This window comes from Nansenia antarctica (assembly GCF_963989245.1).
Source record: "Nansenia antarctica genome assembly, chromosome: 4".
Classification (NCBI taxonomy): Eukaryota; Metazoa; Chordata; class Actinopteri; order Argentiniformes; family Microstomatidae; genus Nansenia; species Nansenia antarctica.
In genome coordinates, this window is record NC_137689.1 from 22,012,344 (window position 1) to 22,033,397 (window position 21,054).

The 21,054-nt window shown below is 46.8% G+C and overlaps 1 protein-coding gene across 2 annotated transcripts in view; it reads right to left on the minus strand.

Annotated features, from left to right (window-relative positions):
• LOC308155110 (cell adhesion molecule DSCAM-like) overlaps positions 1 to 21,054 on the minus strand; it is a gene marked incomplete at both ends in the record, with an annotated part of 100,597 nt that overhangs the window by 38,243 nt on the left and 41,300 nt on the right. For both annotated transcript variants that reach the window (XM_080528354.1, XM_080528353.1), the window contains 4 exons: positions 2,358 to 2,654; positions 3,762 to 4,037; positions 4,605 to 4,883; positions 5,871 to 6,017. In XM_080528354.1, the coding sequence (XP_080384480.1) occupies positions 2,358 to 2,654; positions 3,762 to 4,037; positions 4,605 to 4,883; positions 5,871 to 6,017 (999 nt within the window). The remainder of the gene's footprint in view (positions 1 to 2,357; positions 2,655 to 3,761; positions 4,038 to 4,604; positions 4,884 to 5,870; positions 6,018 to 21,054) is intronic.

Genomic DNA, 21,054 nt, shown 5'->3' on the forward strand with positions numbered 1-21,054 from the left:
GAGATGTTTGAGTGTGTTTTGAAAACCATGACTACGGATGCCTTGACTCACTCCGAAAGACGAGACAAACATTTATTGACATTGGAAAGGAAAACGAGGAAAATACTCTTCTGAACGCTTGATATCATTTATCCACATACTGGCCTTGCTGTCTGCCTGACTAAGATATCAAAAATGTCCAATAAATCCAGTCCATCCTCTCACAAACAACTCTCTTTTTGACTTGGATAAGGATAAATGAAAGATCATCAAAAACCAACATATTCCACTACGCATTTATATAAGCAATATATAATGAGAATCTTTCCATTCCAATTCCTAGCCGAAAGTATAGTCCTGTATCAGACGGTGTACCCTCCCATTTGAGTCTCTGTGAGGTGAATATTACCCTGCTCTACCACCTCCTAGACACCAGCCACGGCTGCCTTTGACAAGCATTAGAGCGCAATGTTCCCACTCTCATACTCACACAAGCCTATTATCAAAACCATTACTCACGCTTCGTGCTCTCACACTTGTGGTAAAAAAAAAAGAAAAACGACACAATAACCCATACAGCTCCATAACACAGGCCCTATCAGGAGGAGGCAGCAAGGAGAGCCTCTTTAACATACAGTGGAAGACAGTTTAACTAGAGCCTGTGTGGTGTACACCTCTAGCGCACAGAGGCATCCACGTCGCCACTCTCCTTAGCGTGATTAAGGACCCAACGATGCGAGAAACAGTCATTACACTGTCTCACCAACGGCACCTGTAGAGATTTATCTTCAACGCTCTGCTGCATCCCAACAGCCATGGGATGCTCATTGCGCCCTCTGCTCCGCGCTAGCTAGGCTAACCGCGCCGGAGGGAAAGACATCTCTAGCATCCCCCTTATTTCGCTCCATTCTAGAACGACTTCATACAGCATGCTAGAATGAGCACCCGAATCCAAATGGATTATAATCAGTTAGCCTACACAGAACATATCCTTCTAGCTTCGTCGCGCAAGGAGATGGATTTGCATTGAGTAGTGGTGGTGGTGGTGGTGGTGGTGGGGGGGGGGTCTCCGCAGTCTCACGACGTCGGTGTAACGACGACTGTCCAACCTGCCGCCTCCCCGCTGAGTCGAGATAGCTCCTCAGTCATATGCTAGTGCTACTGTAAATCAACTTAATGGCATCCCAATATAAAGATATCAGCGGGTGTTGGGTAAGGAGCCGGGGCATTAGAGAAGTTACCGCTGACACCGGTGAGTGATGAGCGCCATAAGAGCCCGTAGGACAATCTGCCATGTTCTGAATAGGAAATTAAAGCAAAAAAAAAGGGGGGAAATATGGGCACCAGGCAGCCGCCAGATGACAGAGAGAGACCTAGATCGACACAGACAGGGAGACAATAGGAAGGACAGACCTCTAGAACAAACAGGGTAGACGCGTAGGAATACATCTACAGACCCAGAGAGACACACACGCACGACACACGTAAACGTACACACACGTAGACACGCACACACAATCTATTTTATTACTAGTTGCACTGCTAATTGTATCCTGTCTTATCTGTCACTTAAGTCCTGTACTATTGACACTTTTTTATTGAATTGTGCTTAGTGCCTTATTGTCTGCAAATGGTCTGGATACTGCTACTTGTCTTATTTGTCACTTATGTCCTGTACGATTGTCACTTTTTTAAAATCTTGAATTATGCCTATTGCCTTATTGTCTTGTGCTGCAATGTCAGGAACCGAAGCCTAAGGATTTTACTCTTACAAGCACACACACACACACACACACACACACACACACACACACACACACACACACACACACACACACACACACACACACACACACACACACAGTCCAGTGGTGGTACTGCTGTGCATTGTAGGGATATTGGTATGAAACACCATCACTGTATTAAAAAGATAATTTCAAAGTGTGTTTCATTGCGTCAGAATATTTATGCTTTTGAGGGTGTGATATCAGTCAGTGTCTATATATGGGAATGATAGATATTATTACCAGCACCGAGGGAAGGCATTGAGCTCTTATTGTAGTGAAATGTAATCCACATACAAGGTGGGAGGGTACAGACAGTACATAAACAGATGAAGGCATACGAAAACTACACAAAAAGGGAAAGAAAGCTAATGCCACACACACACACACAAAACCGTAGTCGACCCTGTAGCGAACGACCTACGTTAATCAGACATTCTCTCAAAGTCGGGTATCACTAAATCGCATGCATGAGCCTCCCTCAATACAACAATAATAACAACAACAACAGCAACAACAACAACAACAACAAATGACTTCAGAAATATGTGTGTATGTGATTGTTGTTTTTGGAGGAGCTGATCTGACAAGCACCTCTTACGTTTATTCGCGCCTGGTAGGAGACAGCCCCGGCCGAATTGTTGCAGATGCAGCGGTAGACGCCCCCGTCTGGCACCTGGGTCTGGCTGATGTTCAGGTGGCTGACCACGTGGCCCTCCTGGTTGGTGTAGTGGGAGATGCGGTGGCGAGAGTCCCTGACGACCGGCTCGTCGTCCAGCGTCCAGATGACCCGGGGCTCGGGCGTGCCCTTGACAGTGCACATCAGCGACACAAACTCGTTGACGTTGAACACCTTTTCGCTGAAGAAGGAGAGGAATTTGGGAGTGCCGTCTGGGGAGGGGGTGGGGAGGGGGAGGGGGGGGGGAGACAGAGAGAGACAAGAGGCGAGGAATGTTTTAAGGTTGTGTGTGGAACTTGTGGAGAGTTGGGTCTTACTTATCTAGTTTTAAAACACTTAAATGAAGAGTAAAACAGTCCGATGAAGGATGAACACAGAAACATTGATATTGAAGCCCCCTCATGGCATCGTGACAATAATATTAATAATATTCACATCACATACACTATATGGACAAAAGTATGTGGACACAATTATCGTCTGGGGCTGTTTTCAGGCTAATCTTAATGCTACAGCATACAATGCGATTCTAGAGAATTGTATGCTTCCAACTTTGTGGCAACAGTTTGGGGAAGGCCCTTTCCAGTTTCAGCATGACAATGCCCGCATACACAAAGTGAGGTCCATAATGACATGGTTTGCTGAGTTTGGTCTGGGAGAACTTGACTGGCCTGCACACAGACCTCTGACCTCAACCCCATCGAACACCTTTGGGATGAATTGGAACACCGACTGCGAGCCAGTCCTTCTCACCCAACATCAGTGCCTGACCTCATTAATGCTCTTGTGGCTGAATGGGAGCAAATCCCCGCAAACATATTCTAAAATCTAGTAGAAAGTCTTCCCAGAAGAGTGGAAGCTGTTATAGCAGCAAAGGTGGGACCAACTCCACATGAATGCCCATGGTTTTGGAATGAGAAGTTTAACAAGCACATATGGGTGTGATGTTTGGGTGTCCCAATACTTTTGTCCATATAGTGTACATTCATACTGAGATATAACAAGTGCTCCAGCAGCACAGTGTGGAGGGTTTCTTTGGAATGGTTCCTGTTCCTCGTGCCCCCTCCTCTTCCTCCTCCTCCACACCATTCTAGATTATCAATACTCTCTTTACGCTGGTCCAGGGGAGACAGTTGCCGCAGCAACCGAGCTCAGGCAATGCAAGCTATGTGAGCCTCGCTCAGATAATCTAATAATAGGGGCCGTGCCAAGAGGACTCTACTGCTGGTCTCATTACACAAACACACACACACACACACAAACACGCGCACACACACACACACACACACACACACTGTCACTGTGTTACTGTCACTGACCTTCCAGGATGACCTGCACAAAGTCTTGGGCGGACATCTTGCCGTGTCTGGCGAAGCACTGGTAGGCCCCTCCGTCGCTCTTGGCCATGCCAGCCATGACCAGGTTCTCCCGGTTGTTCCCCACCATGCGGACGCTGTTGCCGGGGTAGATGATCTCTCCGTTGCGGTACCAGGAGAGCTCATACTCTTCCGAGCCGCTCACGCTGCAGGACAGGGACACCTGGCTACCCACGCTGCCCTTCACCTTGCGAGGACTCACCACCACCTTCAGGGGCTCTGGGGGGTGGGAGCAGAGATGGTGGAGGGGATAGAGGTCACTGATACACACACACACACAACTGCATAATACAACACAGCAATGTTGTTTTAAATGTTCTTTCTTTTCTTTAAATCAAATGGAGATAAAAAAAAAACATTGTCGGATGAAGTCACTTAGCAAGTCTCTTCAAACGTCCATGATGACAACATCCTAGACCTCCAATACAGTACCTCCACGTTCTCTGGCCATGACAACATCCTAGACCTCCAATACAGTACCTCCACGGTCTCTGGCCATGATAACCACGAGGCCACTGAGCTATCTATAAGGCTTACACCATCTGCCATTTAGATCGATGCTCGTTATTGTGGTGTGGTTGATGTTCATGTAAATGTAAATACAATATGTGTTCACTATGTACTTTTACAGTATGTGCTTCTGTATGTGCTTATTATTATTTCCACTATGAGTCTCTCCCACCACATGCGATTCCTCAGTACAGAACGAGACGTATTCAGTCCAGTGTTCTGTATAATAATAACACCCACACACACACATACACTCACACGAGCTGGCAGACTGACCTTTGACCTGCAGCGTGCCCACCACCTCCGTGTTGCCGTAGCTGTTCCACACTTCACACACGTAGCTGCCCGTGTCGCCCGCCTGGGCCCTCTCGATCAGCAGGCCCGTCACGCTCTGGCGGAAGCGCGTGTCGGGCTCCAGCGGACGGTTGTCCTTCAGCCAGCGGTATTTGGGCGCCGGGTGACCTTGCGCCTTGCACGGCAGCTCCACCCGGTGCGACGCCATCACCTCGCGCCGCTCAAACCCATCCAGGATGGACGGCGCTGAGTTGGTGGGGTCTGGAAGGGGGGAGAGCGGTGTGACACCAGATCAGACGGGACAGAACAGTCCACAGACTACACAGATCCTGCACTATTCTCCCCAAGTCAGACATGTGGTTGTCTCCACACTCAGGATGGCCGAGCGGTCTATGCCTCCGCTTTCGGGTTGCGGTCTCCCCTGGAGGTGTCAGTTTGAACCCCTCTTCTAAGAGTCTTCAAGCTTAAGATGCCTGTCTTCAGGGCCCAGTTGTTCAAAACCGAATGATCCTGATTCTTTTTTGCTAATATCCAGGATCAGATCCAGAGCTGTCTGACAAAATCAGCCCAATAGATCTGATCCTGGATAGCAAAAAAATGTATCAGGATCATTCTTATCCAGTTTTGAACAACTGGGCCCTGAGGACATGCTTATACCTATTTTGTTGCCGTGGTAGTTTTGTGATCCTCTGTGGCTCAGTTGGCGCTAACAATGCTTAGGTTGTGGGTTCGATTCCTGCTGGGACCATAAATACTAAAAGAATGTATGCTCGCCTTGGATAAAAAACGGACGGTTGACCGGGAGCATATATTATTATTATTACTATTATTATTATTATTATTATTATTACTATTATTATTACTATTATTATTATTATTATTATTATTATTACTATTATTATTATTAGATTATTCTATATTACATATGCTCACGGTCAACCGTCTACTCAACACTTGCTCCTGTGTCAACAGAACGGGAGAGACATGCATGAGAAAGAAATCAGGCTAGCGTTATTTCTCTGAGCTTCCTGCTCTGATTCCTCTTATTTCATTCTGAACCTCATCCACCCAAACTCTGATCAAAACTGATTGTTGTTGGTAGAGGTGTTTGTCTGTACAAGACTGTCTGTCACCGGAAGCTGTTTTTGTTTTCCCTTTCTCTAACTTCTCGAAAAACCTTGATTGATTCCCCCCCCTCCCCAGACATACTGCATTACAGTTGACTGAATATGTTTGTTGCTGTTTTACCTGACACGAAGAGGCGTGCACTGTTACTCTGTCTGGTCTCCCCCGTGTAGCGGTGTCGCGTCATACACCTGTAGTTATACAATCCATCCTCGTTCTGGACGTCCAGGATGTACAAAGCTCCTGTAGTCGTGATGAGAAACCGGGGAGCTGAAAAAAACAAAGAGAGACATCTCCCCCCTGGTTAGACTCCGCAACGTAGAATTGGTCTAATGTAGCTAACAACGTAGAAGTAGTCTAATGTAGCTGTAACAGCTGTATCATTTGATATTCTTTCACAGCAGACTAAATCCATGAAACATAAAACAACTCTAATGCACATGACACAGTTAAACAAACACATAACGCACCAACTGCCAGCATTGGTAATGTCGAATAGAAATCATCAAGGTACATGTACACATTGCAAATATTTGCATCTCCAGTGAGGTTTATCGGTACAGTACAAGACGACAGTCACTAAACATCTGCTGCGGCCCATTTAGCTCACGGCTTCTCTAAGGGAATGTGACAAGACTGTGGGTTGTAGCGGGATAACACAGCTCGTTATCATGGAGCTCATCGCTCTGTTCTCTCTCTCTTTCTCTCTCTAGGGGGGAACTCTCTCTCCCCCTCGCTCTCTCTCTCCCCCCCCCCCCTCTCTCTCTCTCTCTCTCTCTTCTCCCCCCCCCCCCTCTCTCTCTCTTCTCTCTCTCAGACTAAAGCAGAGAGACCAGGGGATCACACAGTGCTTTGATAAGGCTTTGCCGTGCAGGTCGGTATGTGCTAATATCATGCTAATTCGTGGGAAAGCTGGAAAGCGGGGGGGTGGGGGGGGGAGGGTCGTCAACATTTATGAGGAGTAATGTCTGCCTCGGCTGGCTCTGGGAGGATATTCCCAAGCCAGAGATGATGGAGGATGCTATTTGGGATGGGGGGTAAGATGGGTCTGTTGTGTGTTATGGTGGAACAAGGCTTGGTGCTGTGCTGCATGTATCCTAGCAGGGCAGGGATAGGACAACACAGACCTCAGCAGCCATTGTACTGTTTTGTCCGTCCCCCTTTAGTCCTTCCATAGACAATGTGTATCATCACTATTGATACATTTACACTCCTTTTTTACTGCCAGTGTATTTGATATTGATAGAATATGCATTGACGCATACTGTGTTGGGCCCTTTGTTGCTGTACGCAACCATAATCTGTAGAAGCTGTGTTCACGTCCTTGATGTTTAATTAAAGAATATTGATTCAACCTTGTGGTGTTTTTTAAATTGGATTGAAAAGAGGAGAGTTGAGATGAAGAAAGAGAAAAAACCGACAGAGAGAGAGAGGGAGAGAGGGAGGATGCAGCTACAGTAAGGGGAGTGTTGACCTAGTTAGAAATAAGAGACCATGGATTTGATATCCTGGAGGGGTTTTCAGCTTGTGGTCTACATGCAGTTGTGTGTGACAGGCAACCACTGGTAAAATGAGGGGGAAAAGAGAGTGTGCGTGTGTGTGTGTGTGTGTGTGTGTGTGCATGTGTGTGCGTGTGCGTGTCTGCATAGCCAAAATGAACAGAATTGCATTGCTGTTGTTTACACCAATTAAATTCATAGACAGATCTAACATTTGACAAGATACTGTATTAAACCCTCCAACCCTTCTCCTGTATTGCCTTTAAGACATCAAGCCACAGCTTCATGTGAGACAGACATTCAGGTTGCAAAAATAATCAATTTTTTCAAGCGATTACAGAAAGCAGATATCAAAGGAAGAGAAGCAGTCTGTCTCTCTCTCTCCTGTTTTTTATTTTTCCGTTTTTTTATTCTTCTTTTACCCTGAACCTTGCCTGGCACCCTGAAAGGCGTCGAAAGTTGACAACATTTTGTTCCACGGGCTTATGAATGAGAGGCGCTTTCATTAAAACAGACTTCCTGTCATCCATGACAAAAGGGGAGAGCGGGGAGTGTTTGTGTGTGTATGTGTGTGCGCATGCGCTTCAAAAGCATGTTAAAACAGCACCAGCTCTAGGAGACACAGACAGACAGACAGACAGACAGACAGGCAAGCAGGCAGGCAAGCAGGTACGCACGCACGCACGCACACACACACACACACACACACACACACACACACACACACACACACACACACACACACACACACACACACACACACACACACACACAGCTCTAGACTATTGGTGTTTATTGAATGCCTCTCTTCTTCTTTGAAGGGCTGTAATCAGATTCCTAGCACACGCCGAAAATGTTATTTCTCTTATTAACCATCACAGATAATGTTAAATCTCAACACCAAAACCCCAAAAAACACAGTAAAGATAAAGTGATGCCATTGGTTAACAACAAAGCAAGTTCCCTCCGTTTTTTTTTCATATAAACACTGTACCTCTCTCCCACCCATCCACCCCCCCTCCGTCTCCCCCACTGCCCCTCCCCTCCCCCGGTCCCCCCATCCCTCATGAATAATCCAGTCAGCACAGGCCTTGGCATCTCTGACCTCCGCTAAGTATCCCACAGTGCACAGGGGCACACAGCTTTGCCTCTGCTCTGAGATGGAATCTGGGGCCACGCCTTGAATGTGGGTGGGGGGGTTACTGCCTCATGTGCTGGTCTCTCTTTCTTCCCCCCCCCCCCCCCCCCTCTCTCTTTCTCTCACCCTGTTCATTGCCAAGAAGCGCTGCGTGTCGGAGAAAAGAAATGTCCTTGTAGGTGTGAGAGCTTTTGTGTGTGTATTCAGTATGCATGTGTCAATGCAGATATCTGTAATCGCATGATCAGGTTTTTATGTGTGTGTGTGTGTGTGTGTGTAGGTGTGTGTGCATGAGTGTGTGTGTGTGTGTGTGTGTGTGTGTGTGCATGCGTGGGGGTGTGTCTGAGTGTCTGTATGTCTGTGTGTGTGTCTCTGCAGCACAAGGCTGCACAGAGGATTGGTCAATAATAACGATTGCAGGCGCTCCTCTACACTGTTCTCTGCTCTCTCCCAGTCTGCCTACTGCATACTAACACACAGGGTGGCTGAGACAGAGAGAGCCCTCTGTCACAACGCAGAGCTGTGTGTGTGTGTGTGTGTGTGCGCGTGTGTGTGTGCATACATGCATGCATGTAGGTGTTTGCTTGTGTGTGTATGTGTGTGTGTGTGTGTGTGTGTGTGTGTGTGAGTGATTGAGTGCATGTGTGTGTGTGTGTGTATGTGTGAGTGTGTGTGTTTAAGTGTGTGTGTGTGTGTGTAAGTGCGTGTGTTTAAGTGTGTGTGTGTGCGTGTGTGTGTGTGATATTCTGAGGGGATGGCATAACTAGAACCCAGGTGGCACGCCTGCCCATCCGCCCGACCACCCCCCTTTCCCACCCCACATCCCCCACCTTTCCCTTCCTCTCCCCAGGTGCTTGGCATGGGCCTGGCCAAGGACACAAGTCCCCCTCTGTGGGTCTCCACTCAATAGATTAAATTAATCCTCACACGAGCGGCAGTGAGCTTTCAAATAGACTCTGCATTCACTTGAATGGAGGGTTCTGCTGAAACCTAAATTCTGGCTGAATCATAACTATGAATAGTAACAGTAACAAAAGGCTGAATTGCAGCCATACGGTTACGTCGGAATTGTTGAAAAACCTTTGAAGCGGAGCGCTGGCTTTTGTCAAATTATTCACTAATGTAAATACTACGTAAAACAAACCCACAATCTTTTGGCGGGAAACACGGCATCTTCCAACCGTCTCTCATAGGAAGACACAGGTGACATCGCTGATCTCATCCTCCAGGCTGACCTATTCTTGCTGGGTGACCATCTGCCTAAAAGGTGTCCTCCTTGGCCCAATCCCATTTCTTATTTTTACCCCGTACCCCTCGTTTCGAGTGCCACTCGCTTTTTGGCTTGCCCCTCGGTACAGAGTTACAAGGGGTAGTGGTTGAAGTCTTCCGCTATGAAATAGGAAGGGATAACCCTTCAAGACCCTGATACGTCATCAGCAAGGACGTGTCGTCCATATAAGCATAGTAAGCAGTGCTTACCCAACAAAAAAATAAAAAAGGACAGTGAAAATATTTAAATAAAAGTGCATGTAACCGTTTGTTTGTTTTCATTAAAAGAGTCGTATTTTAGGTCCCAGGGCAGCAGGAGTCATTCATTTTGACGTTGCATTTTTAGCGCCACCTGCAGGAGTAAGCACTTCCTACTCTGCCTGCTTGCATTGCGTTGCATTATAAGCACTTCTCTCTCTGCTTTCCCTCGCGTACATTCGAATGCGTGAAAATGTCTTTTTTATTTTTTTACGATGCCTCAGCCCGCTGTTTAATGTGGCCAGGGTAAGCATGCTTACCAGCCAATCAGTAGTTCTTTAATTCCGATAAGAGCTACTGATTGGCTCTTATCACTTTCAAGTTCACTTAACATTTCACCTCTCGCCCGGCAGAATAGCTTATGCTAGCTAGCTCAAACGATCTAAATAATAATAATCAACAAGGATAACTTGCTTGATTTTGTGAATATGGACATTACTGTCAGCGACCTAAAGGGATTTCGTAGACTGGACTGGACTGGAAAAACAGAACTACTGGCTAAATGCCGCCCGAAGCCACCGCTCACTGATCATCACACCCAGAAAGGGAGAGTCGCTAGGGGGTTCCAGCAAGCCTGGTATGAGCGGTTTATATGATTTATATGATTCGCGAGGCTGGTGGCGATCTGTGCTTGTTTATATGGTTTGAGTACTGCTGTGCTGCTGGTTATGGCTTCTTATTTAAGACTTCCTCTGCTTTTACCTTTGAATAGGCCTGTGCCATTGTGTTTGGAGAGAGAGCTGCTTAATCAATCGCTGAGATAGGCCTAATGTCGCTGTCCGTGCCAGTGGTTCTGGACCAAAAGTGTTTGAGAGAGATAGAGAGGGAGGGTTTGTGATGTGATGTGAAGTGCCTGTGTGACAAAGTGTGAAAAGAAAGTGTGTTGTGAGTTACTATGGAGGATGGAAACGGTGTGTGTCTGTGTTGTGCATGTGTGCGTTTGCGATGTTGAAACTGGACTTGTAGATTTCAGCAGGCTGGCTACTTGAAAAGATCTTGGTTCAAAAAAGATTGAACAATGAGCACCCCTGATATAGTCGAAACTGGCAACTGTTTTTTTTGTTTTTGGTAATCTGATCACAAAGTGACACTACAGTTTATTAGCGGGTTCTAGGGCATAGCGTGTATGTGTAATTATGTGTATTTCTATATCTTATGCTTACCCAATCTAAAAGCTCACGGCACGTGCCTGGTCATCAGTAGTATCATAGAAAAGCATGGACGCTCACGGTTCGTTCACAACTTGTAAGTTTCACGCTATCAATCGACCAAACAAGTCATCAAGTAAAAAAGAACAATGCTTCATTACCAGTTCATGACAGAATAATGGTGCTCTGTAGGCTAGCAACCCGTGCACCTACCCTGCCAGTCTGCACTGATATTAGAGGAGCGGTAACAAGTGCAACAACTTCGCTGCTGGACTTGAGTTAAATTTCGGGCGCCATATGCTATCAAAGGGGGGGAATGCGACATGGAAATATGTCAAAATGCGGGACTGTCATGCACAAATCGGCCTTAAAACAATGTTGTAACGTTAGCTAGATAGCTAGAGACATCAGCATTTTTTGGTTATAAAGAAAAGGTCATTAATACATTGAAATGACATTAAACTGTCCTCAAAAGAAGACCTCTCCTCCAACCCACTGCCCTGTATATGATACTGATGTATAGACACAAGAGGAAAGACAGAGAGAGAGAGAAAGAGAGAGAAAGAGAGAGAGAGAAAGAGAGAGAGAGAGGAGAGCACTTCTGGGATACAGCCATCTGAAATGACTTACAAATTAGCAGCACCATGTAGTCCCTGTGTAGAAAAAGAGACTCAACTTTCATATGCTAATTTAGATCATGCCTTGGCAGAGCAATTATATAAAAAAAGAGTCAGACATGTCGTTTTGATAGATCCCAACAGGCGCCTGAAGGCTCTGACCTCCCAGCCCCTCTCTCTCTCTCTCTCTCTCTCTCTCTCTCTCTCTCTCTCTCTCTCTCTCTCTCTCTCTCTCTCTCTCTCTCTCTCTCTCTCTCTCTTGCTCTCTCTCTCTCTCTCTCTCTCTCTCTCTCTCTCTCTCTCTCTCTCTAAAAATAGGTGTGTTGCCCTAACCAAATTATAGAGAGAACCATTATAATGGTTCATCCGTGGTTTATAAACATAAACACAAACAAGCTAACCATCGAAACAAAAACAAAATCAAAAACCTAAACATACTGTTTGTCTAAACTGAAAAAAGTAACCTCAACAACAAGACAGAAAATTGCTTCATCATTATCATGATGGTGTGGAGTCTCTCTCTTCCCTGGAGACTGAGGTTATTTACTGCCACTGTAACCTTGGCCACTCAAAGTCACACTGCCTGACATTACCAGCAGTGTACTGGCCCACCTGCAGCTATCTGCATCTATAATTAATATATCCCCTACACACACTCTCCTCTCCCTGTTTGTGTGTGTGTGTGTGTGTGTGTGTGTGTGTATGTGTGTGCGTGCCTGGGTGTGTGTGTGTGTGTGTGTACGCGTGTGTGCGTGTGTGTATGTGTGTGCGTGCCTGGGTGTGTGTGTGTGTGTGTGTATATGTGTGTGCGTGCCTGGGTGTGTGTGTGTGTGTGTGTGTGTGTGTATGTGTGTGCGTGCCTGTGTGTGTGTGTTTGTGTGTGCGTGCCTGTGTGTGTGTGTGTGTGTGTGTGTGTGTGTGCTTGTTCCCTGCTGTGCTGAGACTGGAGCTGCTGTTGAAAAGACATGAACTGCATAATTATCGTGTTTTCTTTCCACTTCTAAAACTCTTTCTGAACCGACCATACATCAAAGTCCTGTGCCTCAGAGTGGTGGTACTGTATGTGGTATGAAGGGCACACTTATACCCCAGCAGAATGTGCACAGAGATCCAGCGAGACTGCACATGACATACCAGGTCCCTGATGCACAGAACCTTGACGTATGGTCGCTTCAGAAAAGAAACATGTGGTGAAAAAAGCCAGTGGTCAAAAAAGCTTATGCAACTCGATTCTGAAGGAATCCATTATGGAGGAGTGAGGGCCTGTGTGGTATAGAATTCACCTTGCCGTGAAAGACTAGCCATGATATATTGACGCTTATAACAAAGGGTTAGGGTTAGGGTTAGCAAAAAGTACAAAAACAACCCCTGAAAATCATGACTTGGTCACCTCTTTCAATGTATACAGTATAGACAGAAACTAAAGCTAGAATACAATGCTAGAGAAACCCTTGCGTTCGTCTAAGTTTCATATGCGGCTCATATAGGCTCTGTGAGGTGGAGGGCCTGAGTTTGTAATAAGGCCTGGTCTTAGTAATTACCCAGCCTCAATCTGATCAGACTGGGATAAGTATCTCCGTGGCAAGGGGAGCCCACCATGTAATAAGGCCCATTTGTCACCATTACAGGGAGCTGCTGACAGCTGCTGCTGTTGTCAGGGCAACAACCCCCCCCCCCCTCCACACACACACACACACACACACACACACACACACACACACACACACACACACACCTTACCAAGCAATATTCTGCATACTGTAAGTACGTTACACAGACAAGCCCACACACAATGCATACAAACAGTACACAAACTGCTGTTCATCACCGAGAACAGCCCCTTCCTCTCGTACACCGGGTGAAAACTGAAATGTTGAGGTTTTTAGAAACAGCGTACAGTAAACAGAGTTTTCTTTTTTAATCAGTACAGACTACTTGGCAACACTAGCAGGCCAAGTCGTGGCAGATTCCCATAGCATTCATCACAGCAGAGAGGCTAGCCTGATTAGACCGTCCAGGATACGGGCTGTAGAGAGGAAGGGTTGTTTTACTCATCCTGCTAATCAGAAGCAACAGTCCCTCTGCTCATTAACTAGTCAACACTAGCCTCAGGCTCATGGCTTCATACTGTACGCCGCATCGGGATAAAGATGTCATTTTCGGCCTGAGTGAACATACGTGCTAGAAAAGCATACGTATGTACGTTTGGCTCTTTTTTAATATATATATATAGTAAGAACACAATGGAAGACATTCAACTAATGAAGCCCTCAAGGACTTGACTGTAATCCCCCCGACACAACTTTGGTTTGTCGCAGTCGTGCGTGTTTCACTTTGGTTAAAGTGAACATCGCATAGGCCCTACTTACAGCGGCGCTCGTTTATTCATACAGCTAAAAAGGATTAGTATGGAAAATGATGGAAATCGATACGTATGCATCAGTGATCACTTACAGGGACTGTAGAGGAGAAGGGCCAGAGCACAGTGATCCAGGAGCAAGAGTTGTTGCAGTGGCAGCTGTGGGTTAGTCCTAATGAACCGTATTAGTACCGATGCACATTGCTGTTCATCACAGTATCATCACACACTAATCACGCCCTGGAGTCGTATGTGCGTGTGTGTGTGTGTGTGTGTGTGTGTGTGTGTGCCTGAGTGAGTGTGATTGTGGGGATCGAACCAAGGTCTAAGCCCATTATTACATGTATGTCCTCTAGCTATGGATTCTTGCATGTAAACCGCGGGACACGTTTATCAGGTTTATCAAATGTGCTGACTATGCTCACTATGCCTACCATGTGGCTTTGACCCGGAGGGACTTAGGGTTAATGCCTGAAACACACACAAAATGATGTCTAGTCGACACTTTTCAGTGCACATGTGCACCTTTGGAACTTTATTTTTTTTTAAGTTAGTTTTTCTGAGTGGGGCAGTCCCACTCATATTTTTCTTTTAATTGTGATAGAGACAGTAGAGATTTGACAGGAAGGATGGGTGAGAGAGAGAAGGGATGACATGCAGGATATGTCCTCGGCCGGAATCGAACCGGGAACCCTGCGGTTACGTGGTCAACGCTTAGTCCGCTACGCCACCTAAGCACCCACCTTTGGAACTTTCTTATGTTGCTGAATGCCGCCATAGATCGTCAATGACAAGGCGAGCAACAAATTGTTTTTGTTGAGCGACAATACAGAATATTGATCGACACATTCAAAAGCATAAAGGAGCCTTGAGGGCAAACCACCACTAACTCAACAGGAAATACATAGGACACAGGAAATGGTTGAAGTCCGTCTAGGAATCCTACAACAATGCAAATACTGTATGTGTGTATCAAACTGCTTCTTTGCGAAAGTAAACTCAACGTTGACAACCACGCAAATACATATACATACACACCACGTGTATGGGCTGAACACAGGCTTGTTTCAACGTGTGTGTGTGTGTGTGTGTGTGTGTGTGTCTTAGTAATTGGCCAGTGTTAGATTCAAGTCATTAAGCCACTGATGGCTGTGCATTTACAATGCTATCATTGGCCTCTCCCTGGCCGACACTAAATGCCCCAGTGCTGAGCCTCAGCTGTACACTCATGAATATGTATAAGTGTTCTCCTCTCAGCTGCACTTATGTGAAACCTTTGTGAAGGCCCTGCTGGCGAGCATTAAAGAAGCTATCGTTATCAGTCCTCCGACTATCTAGGAACCCCTCACTCTCATCTTTAAAATAACAGGAAAATTATGCCTCACTTCACCAAAATGTGGACAATAATGTATGCGCACGAGAAGACAAGGGAGCTTGTATCCCATCCCTTTCTTTCCCTGTTCAAAGATGAGTGTTTTCATCTCAGTCCTTCTCTTTGAATCTCTCCCTCTTCTACTGTATCTGTCCATTCCCTCCGGGGCAGAGGAGCTTGCTTGAGCTCTTTGAGAGCTCAGATAAAACAGACCCAACGCCCCTGTTCCACCTCTGGCCAGCAGCAGCCATCAAAGAGGGAGAGAGAGAGAGGCTCCTCTGGACCCCACCCGTCACCACCGTGGCCACTCTCATTCAGATACACACACACACACACACACACACACACACACACACACTGCATGCACACACACACACACACACACACACACACACACACACACACCCACACGCACACACACACACACACACACACACACACACACACACCGAATGCACGCACACACGCACGCCCGACACAAACACCTGTCTACTTTCATGTCCAAGTTTGTCGTCCCCAAAAAATTAATCAAAGGGTTTCTCTCAACCCCACCCCATATCCATTTTGATTAAACCCTCTGATATCCACCGTCAGTCGCTTTACCAGAACCTGGGCCTCATATCTTCTCTCACCAGTCGAGCACCGAGTCAGAGAATGAAGAAAACCCTCCATTATTGAACAGGGATGAGCCTTCAGTTACACCTAATACCTCATCCCCTGGTGTTGTTTCCTTTGGCTCTCTGCATCGGCTTCCCTGGGTACTCACAATAGGACCGGGTCTTAAATAGAGTGTTCATTGGCATTTCATGGTAATTTGCAGAGGCAAGGGGAGCAGGCAGGCAAGCCCGCTCGGTAAGTAAAACAGAAGGGGCAAGGGGAGGATTAGATAATCAAACAGTGTGCCACTTTAAATAATCTCTGCCTCCTCTGGGAGAGGTGAGACTCAAAGCGCAAGCCCTTCTGCTTTAATTGTCTGATTTTCCCTTCATTACGGATGAGGGCCTCCGTAATTCAGACCCATTAAATATTCAGGAGCCAGACACAGCGAGAGAGGGAGCGAGGGAGAGACAGAGCGACAGAGAGAGAGAGAGAGAGAGAGTGAGCGAGAGAATCTGTGTGAAGACATCTCCCCGTGCTCTCATTCACCGACTCTAGCTCATAACAGCAGATTATCAGGCTTATTAAAGCTGGAGATCATTTATATAGGAACAGCAGCATGATCTACTGTACGCAGTTCTAAACCCTGTATGTTTTACTGAGCTGAAACAATAACAGTCAGCCAGAGAGTCAATATGCATGGTTTCCAGACTGAAACAGGCCCATGGCCTTATGCTGGTGGATGGATAGAGGATGTCGAACAGCTATTTCCCTCAAGCAGTCAGGGTCCTGGGGAAATGCACTGGAAGAAAGCAAAAGACTGTCTCCCCCAAACCATCCCCACTGCATAAATAATACATATTATGACTACCTGCACACTACCTGATTGCCTGAACACTACTACTACTTAAACTTCCTGTACTGCTTCATACCTGTACTACATTGCATATACATTGCACATTGCATATTGTGTGATATTGCATTTAATCTCATTGGAACCTGCACAGCATTTTGCACCACATGACTACTACTTGAACGTCCTGTACTGTATCATATCTGAACTATATTATTGAATACTGTGATATTGCATTTCATCTCATTGTAACCAGCATTTTGCACTACTGTTCTACTGCAGTACGACTGGTCCCACTATCAACTACCATCACTGTATTACCTTATTCTACTCTTTTTTATTAATCACTTCACTTATTTTACTTTATTCTATTATTGTTGATTTTGTATTCTGCTGCAATGGCAATGTTGAAGAACCTGAAACTAAGAATGTTACTCTGAACCTAATTAATTTGACTGTGTACCCGTACATTAGATGTAATAAAAGCAATTCTGACTCTGAAAGTGTTTTTTCACGCTGAGGTAATGATGATGACGTTGCAGGGGAATCGTTTAATTTAACTGCTACAGCAGGAGGAGAACCTGGAACAGCTGCTCTGGACACTCCAAATATGAGACAGACAAAAAGGGGAAAGCTTAGTGTGTGTGTGTGTGTGTGTGTGTGTGTGTGTCTGTGTCTGTGTCTGTGTGTGTGTGTGCGTGTGTGCGTGCGTGTGTGTGTGTGTACTTATGAAATGACAGTATTGCTCTGCCTGACTACCCCTCAACAAAGCAGATGTGTGAACACACAGAGAGCCCCTGCAGGCCGGAGGTGGACTCCCCCTGGGAGCAGGGGGGAGTGGCCGGGCACCCGCATGTGAAGGTGGCCCTGCGTTGTCATGGTAACTGTGAGGACACAAGGTCAGGGTGCTCGTTCACTGAGGCCTAGAAGACTCATTCATTAGTCCAGCCTCGGATTTATGACCACACACCGCAGAAAAGGTCTGTCTCTCACACACACACACACACACACATTTTCACAGTGTCAATACAAGAGTCCCTCTGATTAAAATGCCCAGACTAACTTACCTTTTGCCCCCCCCTCCACCTAACATCTCTCTGAGATGAAATAGAGACCCCCACCCTCCCCCCCATGTTTAGGTCGACCCAATATGTATTCTTCTAATTCCTCACACTAGCCTGTCTTTCTCTGTCTGCCAGTAACCCCCCCCACCCCCTCTCTTAGCCTGCAGTGGTCAAGCCAGCTGAATGCTGCTCCACCTGAAGAATATCAATCAATGTTACCGTGGAGACAGACCTCTCACAGGCTTTTTTTTCTTCTTCTTCTTTCATTTCATGTCGTCTCGTCTCGTCTGTTATTGGCTGGAGCATCATCCCAGCCCAGTGCTCTGGCACAGCGCAGAGCCAAACCGTCTGAGGAATATGGACGTTGTTTCATGTCCAACAGGAGGATGGTCACATAATGGTAATAGTCAAACTGCAATAGCCCCGTTTTCAGGTTACATTCCAGGTCCGGAAATGAAGGTATTTAGCAATGTTGTTGTTACAGGGTAGAACACCTTGTTTTGGATGGAATCCACCCTTCCGTGTTTGTGAGAGACTGCACAGAGGATATGCTACAAGCACTGAATGGCTTAAGCACTCGGACAGATCTATTCGAGAGGGCCCTATTTGACATCTTCGTGGAGCTAATTACTTTGAGGTGTAACTAATTAGGTGGCGGGGTGCAAACTCTGATATGTCTCGAGCTATCACTGTCGATGAGCTCATCAGACAGGCATGGAGCCGGAGGCGTCTGGTCTGTCACCCCCCCCCCCGACACATAGATCAGAACACCATGGACTGAGCGCTCTAGATCGAGGGAGGCTGATGGAGGTAGAAATCGGAGGGCAAGCTCATTGTAATTCATGGGATGGAATGAGGAATGGTATCGAACACGTGTTTGACATTTGATACGATTCCATTTCATGCATTACAAAGAGCCTGTCCTCTGATTTCTACCTCCACCAGCCCTACATTGCTCTTGATGTGCGTTACACCACTAAGAATAGTGCTGGATTCAATGAACACAAGTGAAATAAGTGTCTTCAACATGACGAACATCCAGTAGAGGAAGAACTGACAGATATAGTGGACTGGCTTGTGCTGTGAGTAAAAACAGTAAAGCCTTGTCCACTACAACAGCAATGTAGGTCAAACCTAATATGTTTTTATCTTTATCCTGAACCTATCGCAATGCCCCATCGAAGATATCAATCACACCAGAACACCAATCACAGCCCCCCACCTTAATAATTTTGCCATTTAGCAGACGCTTTTATCCAAAGCGACTTACAATTACGAATTACAGTGGTGTGGCTTCAGGCGGGATTTGAACTCACAACCTTCCGATCACAAGTCCAACTCACTATCCACTAGACCACCACTACCCCTTCTAGACACCCTTGCTCTGGGGCAGACCCCCACAAACCAACAACCCAACCTCCCCTCCACCACTCACCCTCACAGAACCACAGCCTCTCCCAGTCTACATGCATGGCACAGGCTGGCACAGGCCCCGCCTCGCTGCTGTGGGTGAATACCCGTAGTAACTGTCTCCCCACAGGCCTGCCCAGTGCCAGTCATGGTTATGTCAATATTGGACGAAGCAGCTGCTGCCTCAGTCACCGTGGCTGCTGCCTGTGTTCCTCCTCAGTCCCGGGCTGGCATAAATCACACGGAGCAATTAGTGCTGCGTGTCCCCCTGCCCTCGTTAAACAGGCCCGCCCACGGAGGGAAGCCCAGAATCACACAGGGATGGGCTGACTACTGACTAGAGCCAGACCCACCCCGCCTGCAGACACGAGGAACTGCAGACTGAGGAGTGGACATGAACAGAGGAGTGGACGTACACTGAAGCATCGTGTACTCAAGAGGACAGGATTGGACAGGATCTGGATGCGAGGGGTGGAGGGACTGGGAGAGGTGTCGGCGGCTCTCCTGACAAATAAAGTATTCGTTTGCGTTCGTCTCCCGGCTGATCTCGGAGTCTGATCGCGTAGCTAAAGACAGCGTAGCATAGCTAGTGTAGCGTAGCAGGAGACGGTATGTTTCATTTGCAACATATATTAGGTTGCAGAATCTGTGGGCGTGTTAAGCATTTTTCAACAAATGACTGTAAGTAGCCCACATGCAAATAATTATGGTGGACAATTACGGTTATAGCTCATGATAGTGTGTGATCTGCAATGCCAATAGGCATGAAATGTCCAATTACACATTCAAAGGTAATTCTACTGCAACCCCCCCCCCCCCTTTCTCAACACAACAGCTTAGGGAAATAGCCATCAACACCCCTATTACCATATTGCTCTAAATTACCACAATCACCAGGGGAGCATTTAACATGCCACCCCCATCTCCCCCCCCACCCATTGAAAAATGAATGTCAAAATGGATGTAATTGATTTATATTGAGTTTTATTTCTGATTGCTGTACCAGTTGCTGTTGTGTCCAGGGTAATTAGGTGGTAATGAGGGTGTAATTGGCAGCGGGCGCGTGCAGTGGGGCGCTGAGTAGAGCTAGTGCTCAGGTGCCAAACGACTAGCCTCGCCTTGTCTGAGGAAAGACTGCCTGCAGCACTGCACTACAGACGGGGCAGACAGCACAACCCCCCCCCCCTCCACCAGGGGAGGAGAGGAGAGGGGGCTGAAGTGGAGCCAGTGTGGTGGGTGGGGTGGTGTGGAGAGAGGGGGGGGGGGGATTTGGAAAAATATGACTGTCCTGTGAAGCTTGCAAATGTGCAAGAGCAAGGTTGTCATGTCAGGAACCACCCTCTCCCCCCTCCCCTCCCCTCCCCTCCCCTCCCCCCCCCCTCCTACATACACACACCTCCTTTCCACCCTCTAATATCGTTCTCTTTATCTCTTTCTTCTCTCTCTATTCTTCCTATTTTCCTCTCGCCCACTGACATTGGTGTCAACCGTGGGAAGTCTGGAAGGTGCTGCGTGAAAACAGGAAAAAGAGATCGATGTAAAACAGCAATTTGCCATTACTGAAACATGTCTCTCCCGTTCTTTTTTTGGTACGTCTACTCTCTCTCACGTCAAGCCCCGCGTCCCGCTCTCTATCTCTCCTCCCTCTCTCTCTCTCCCTCTCTCTCTACTGTTCTCTCTCTCTGTCTCTCCATCTCTCTCTCTCCCCCCCCCCCTCTCTTTC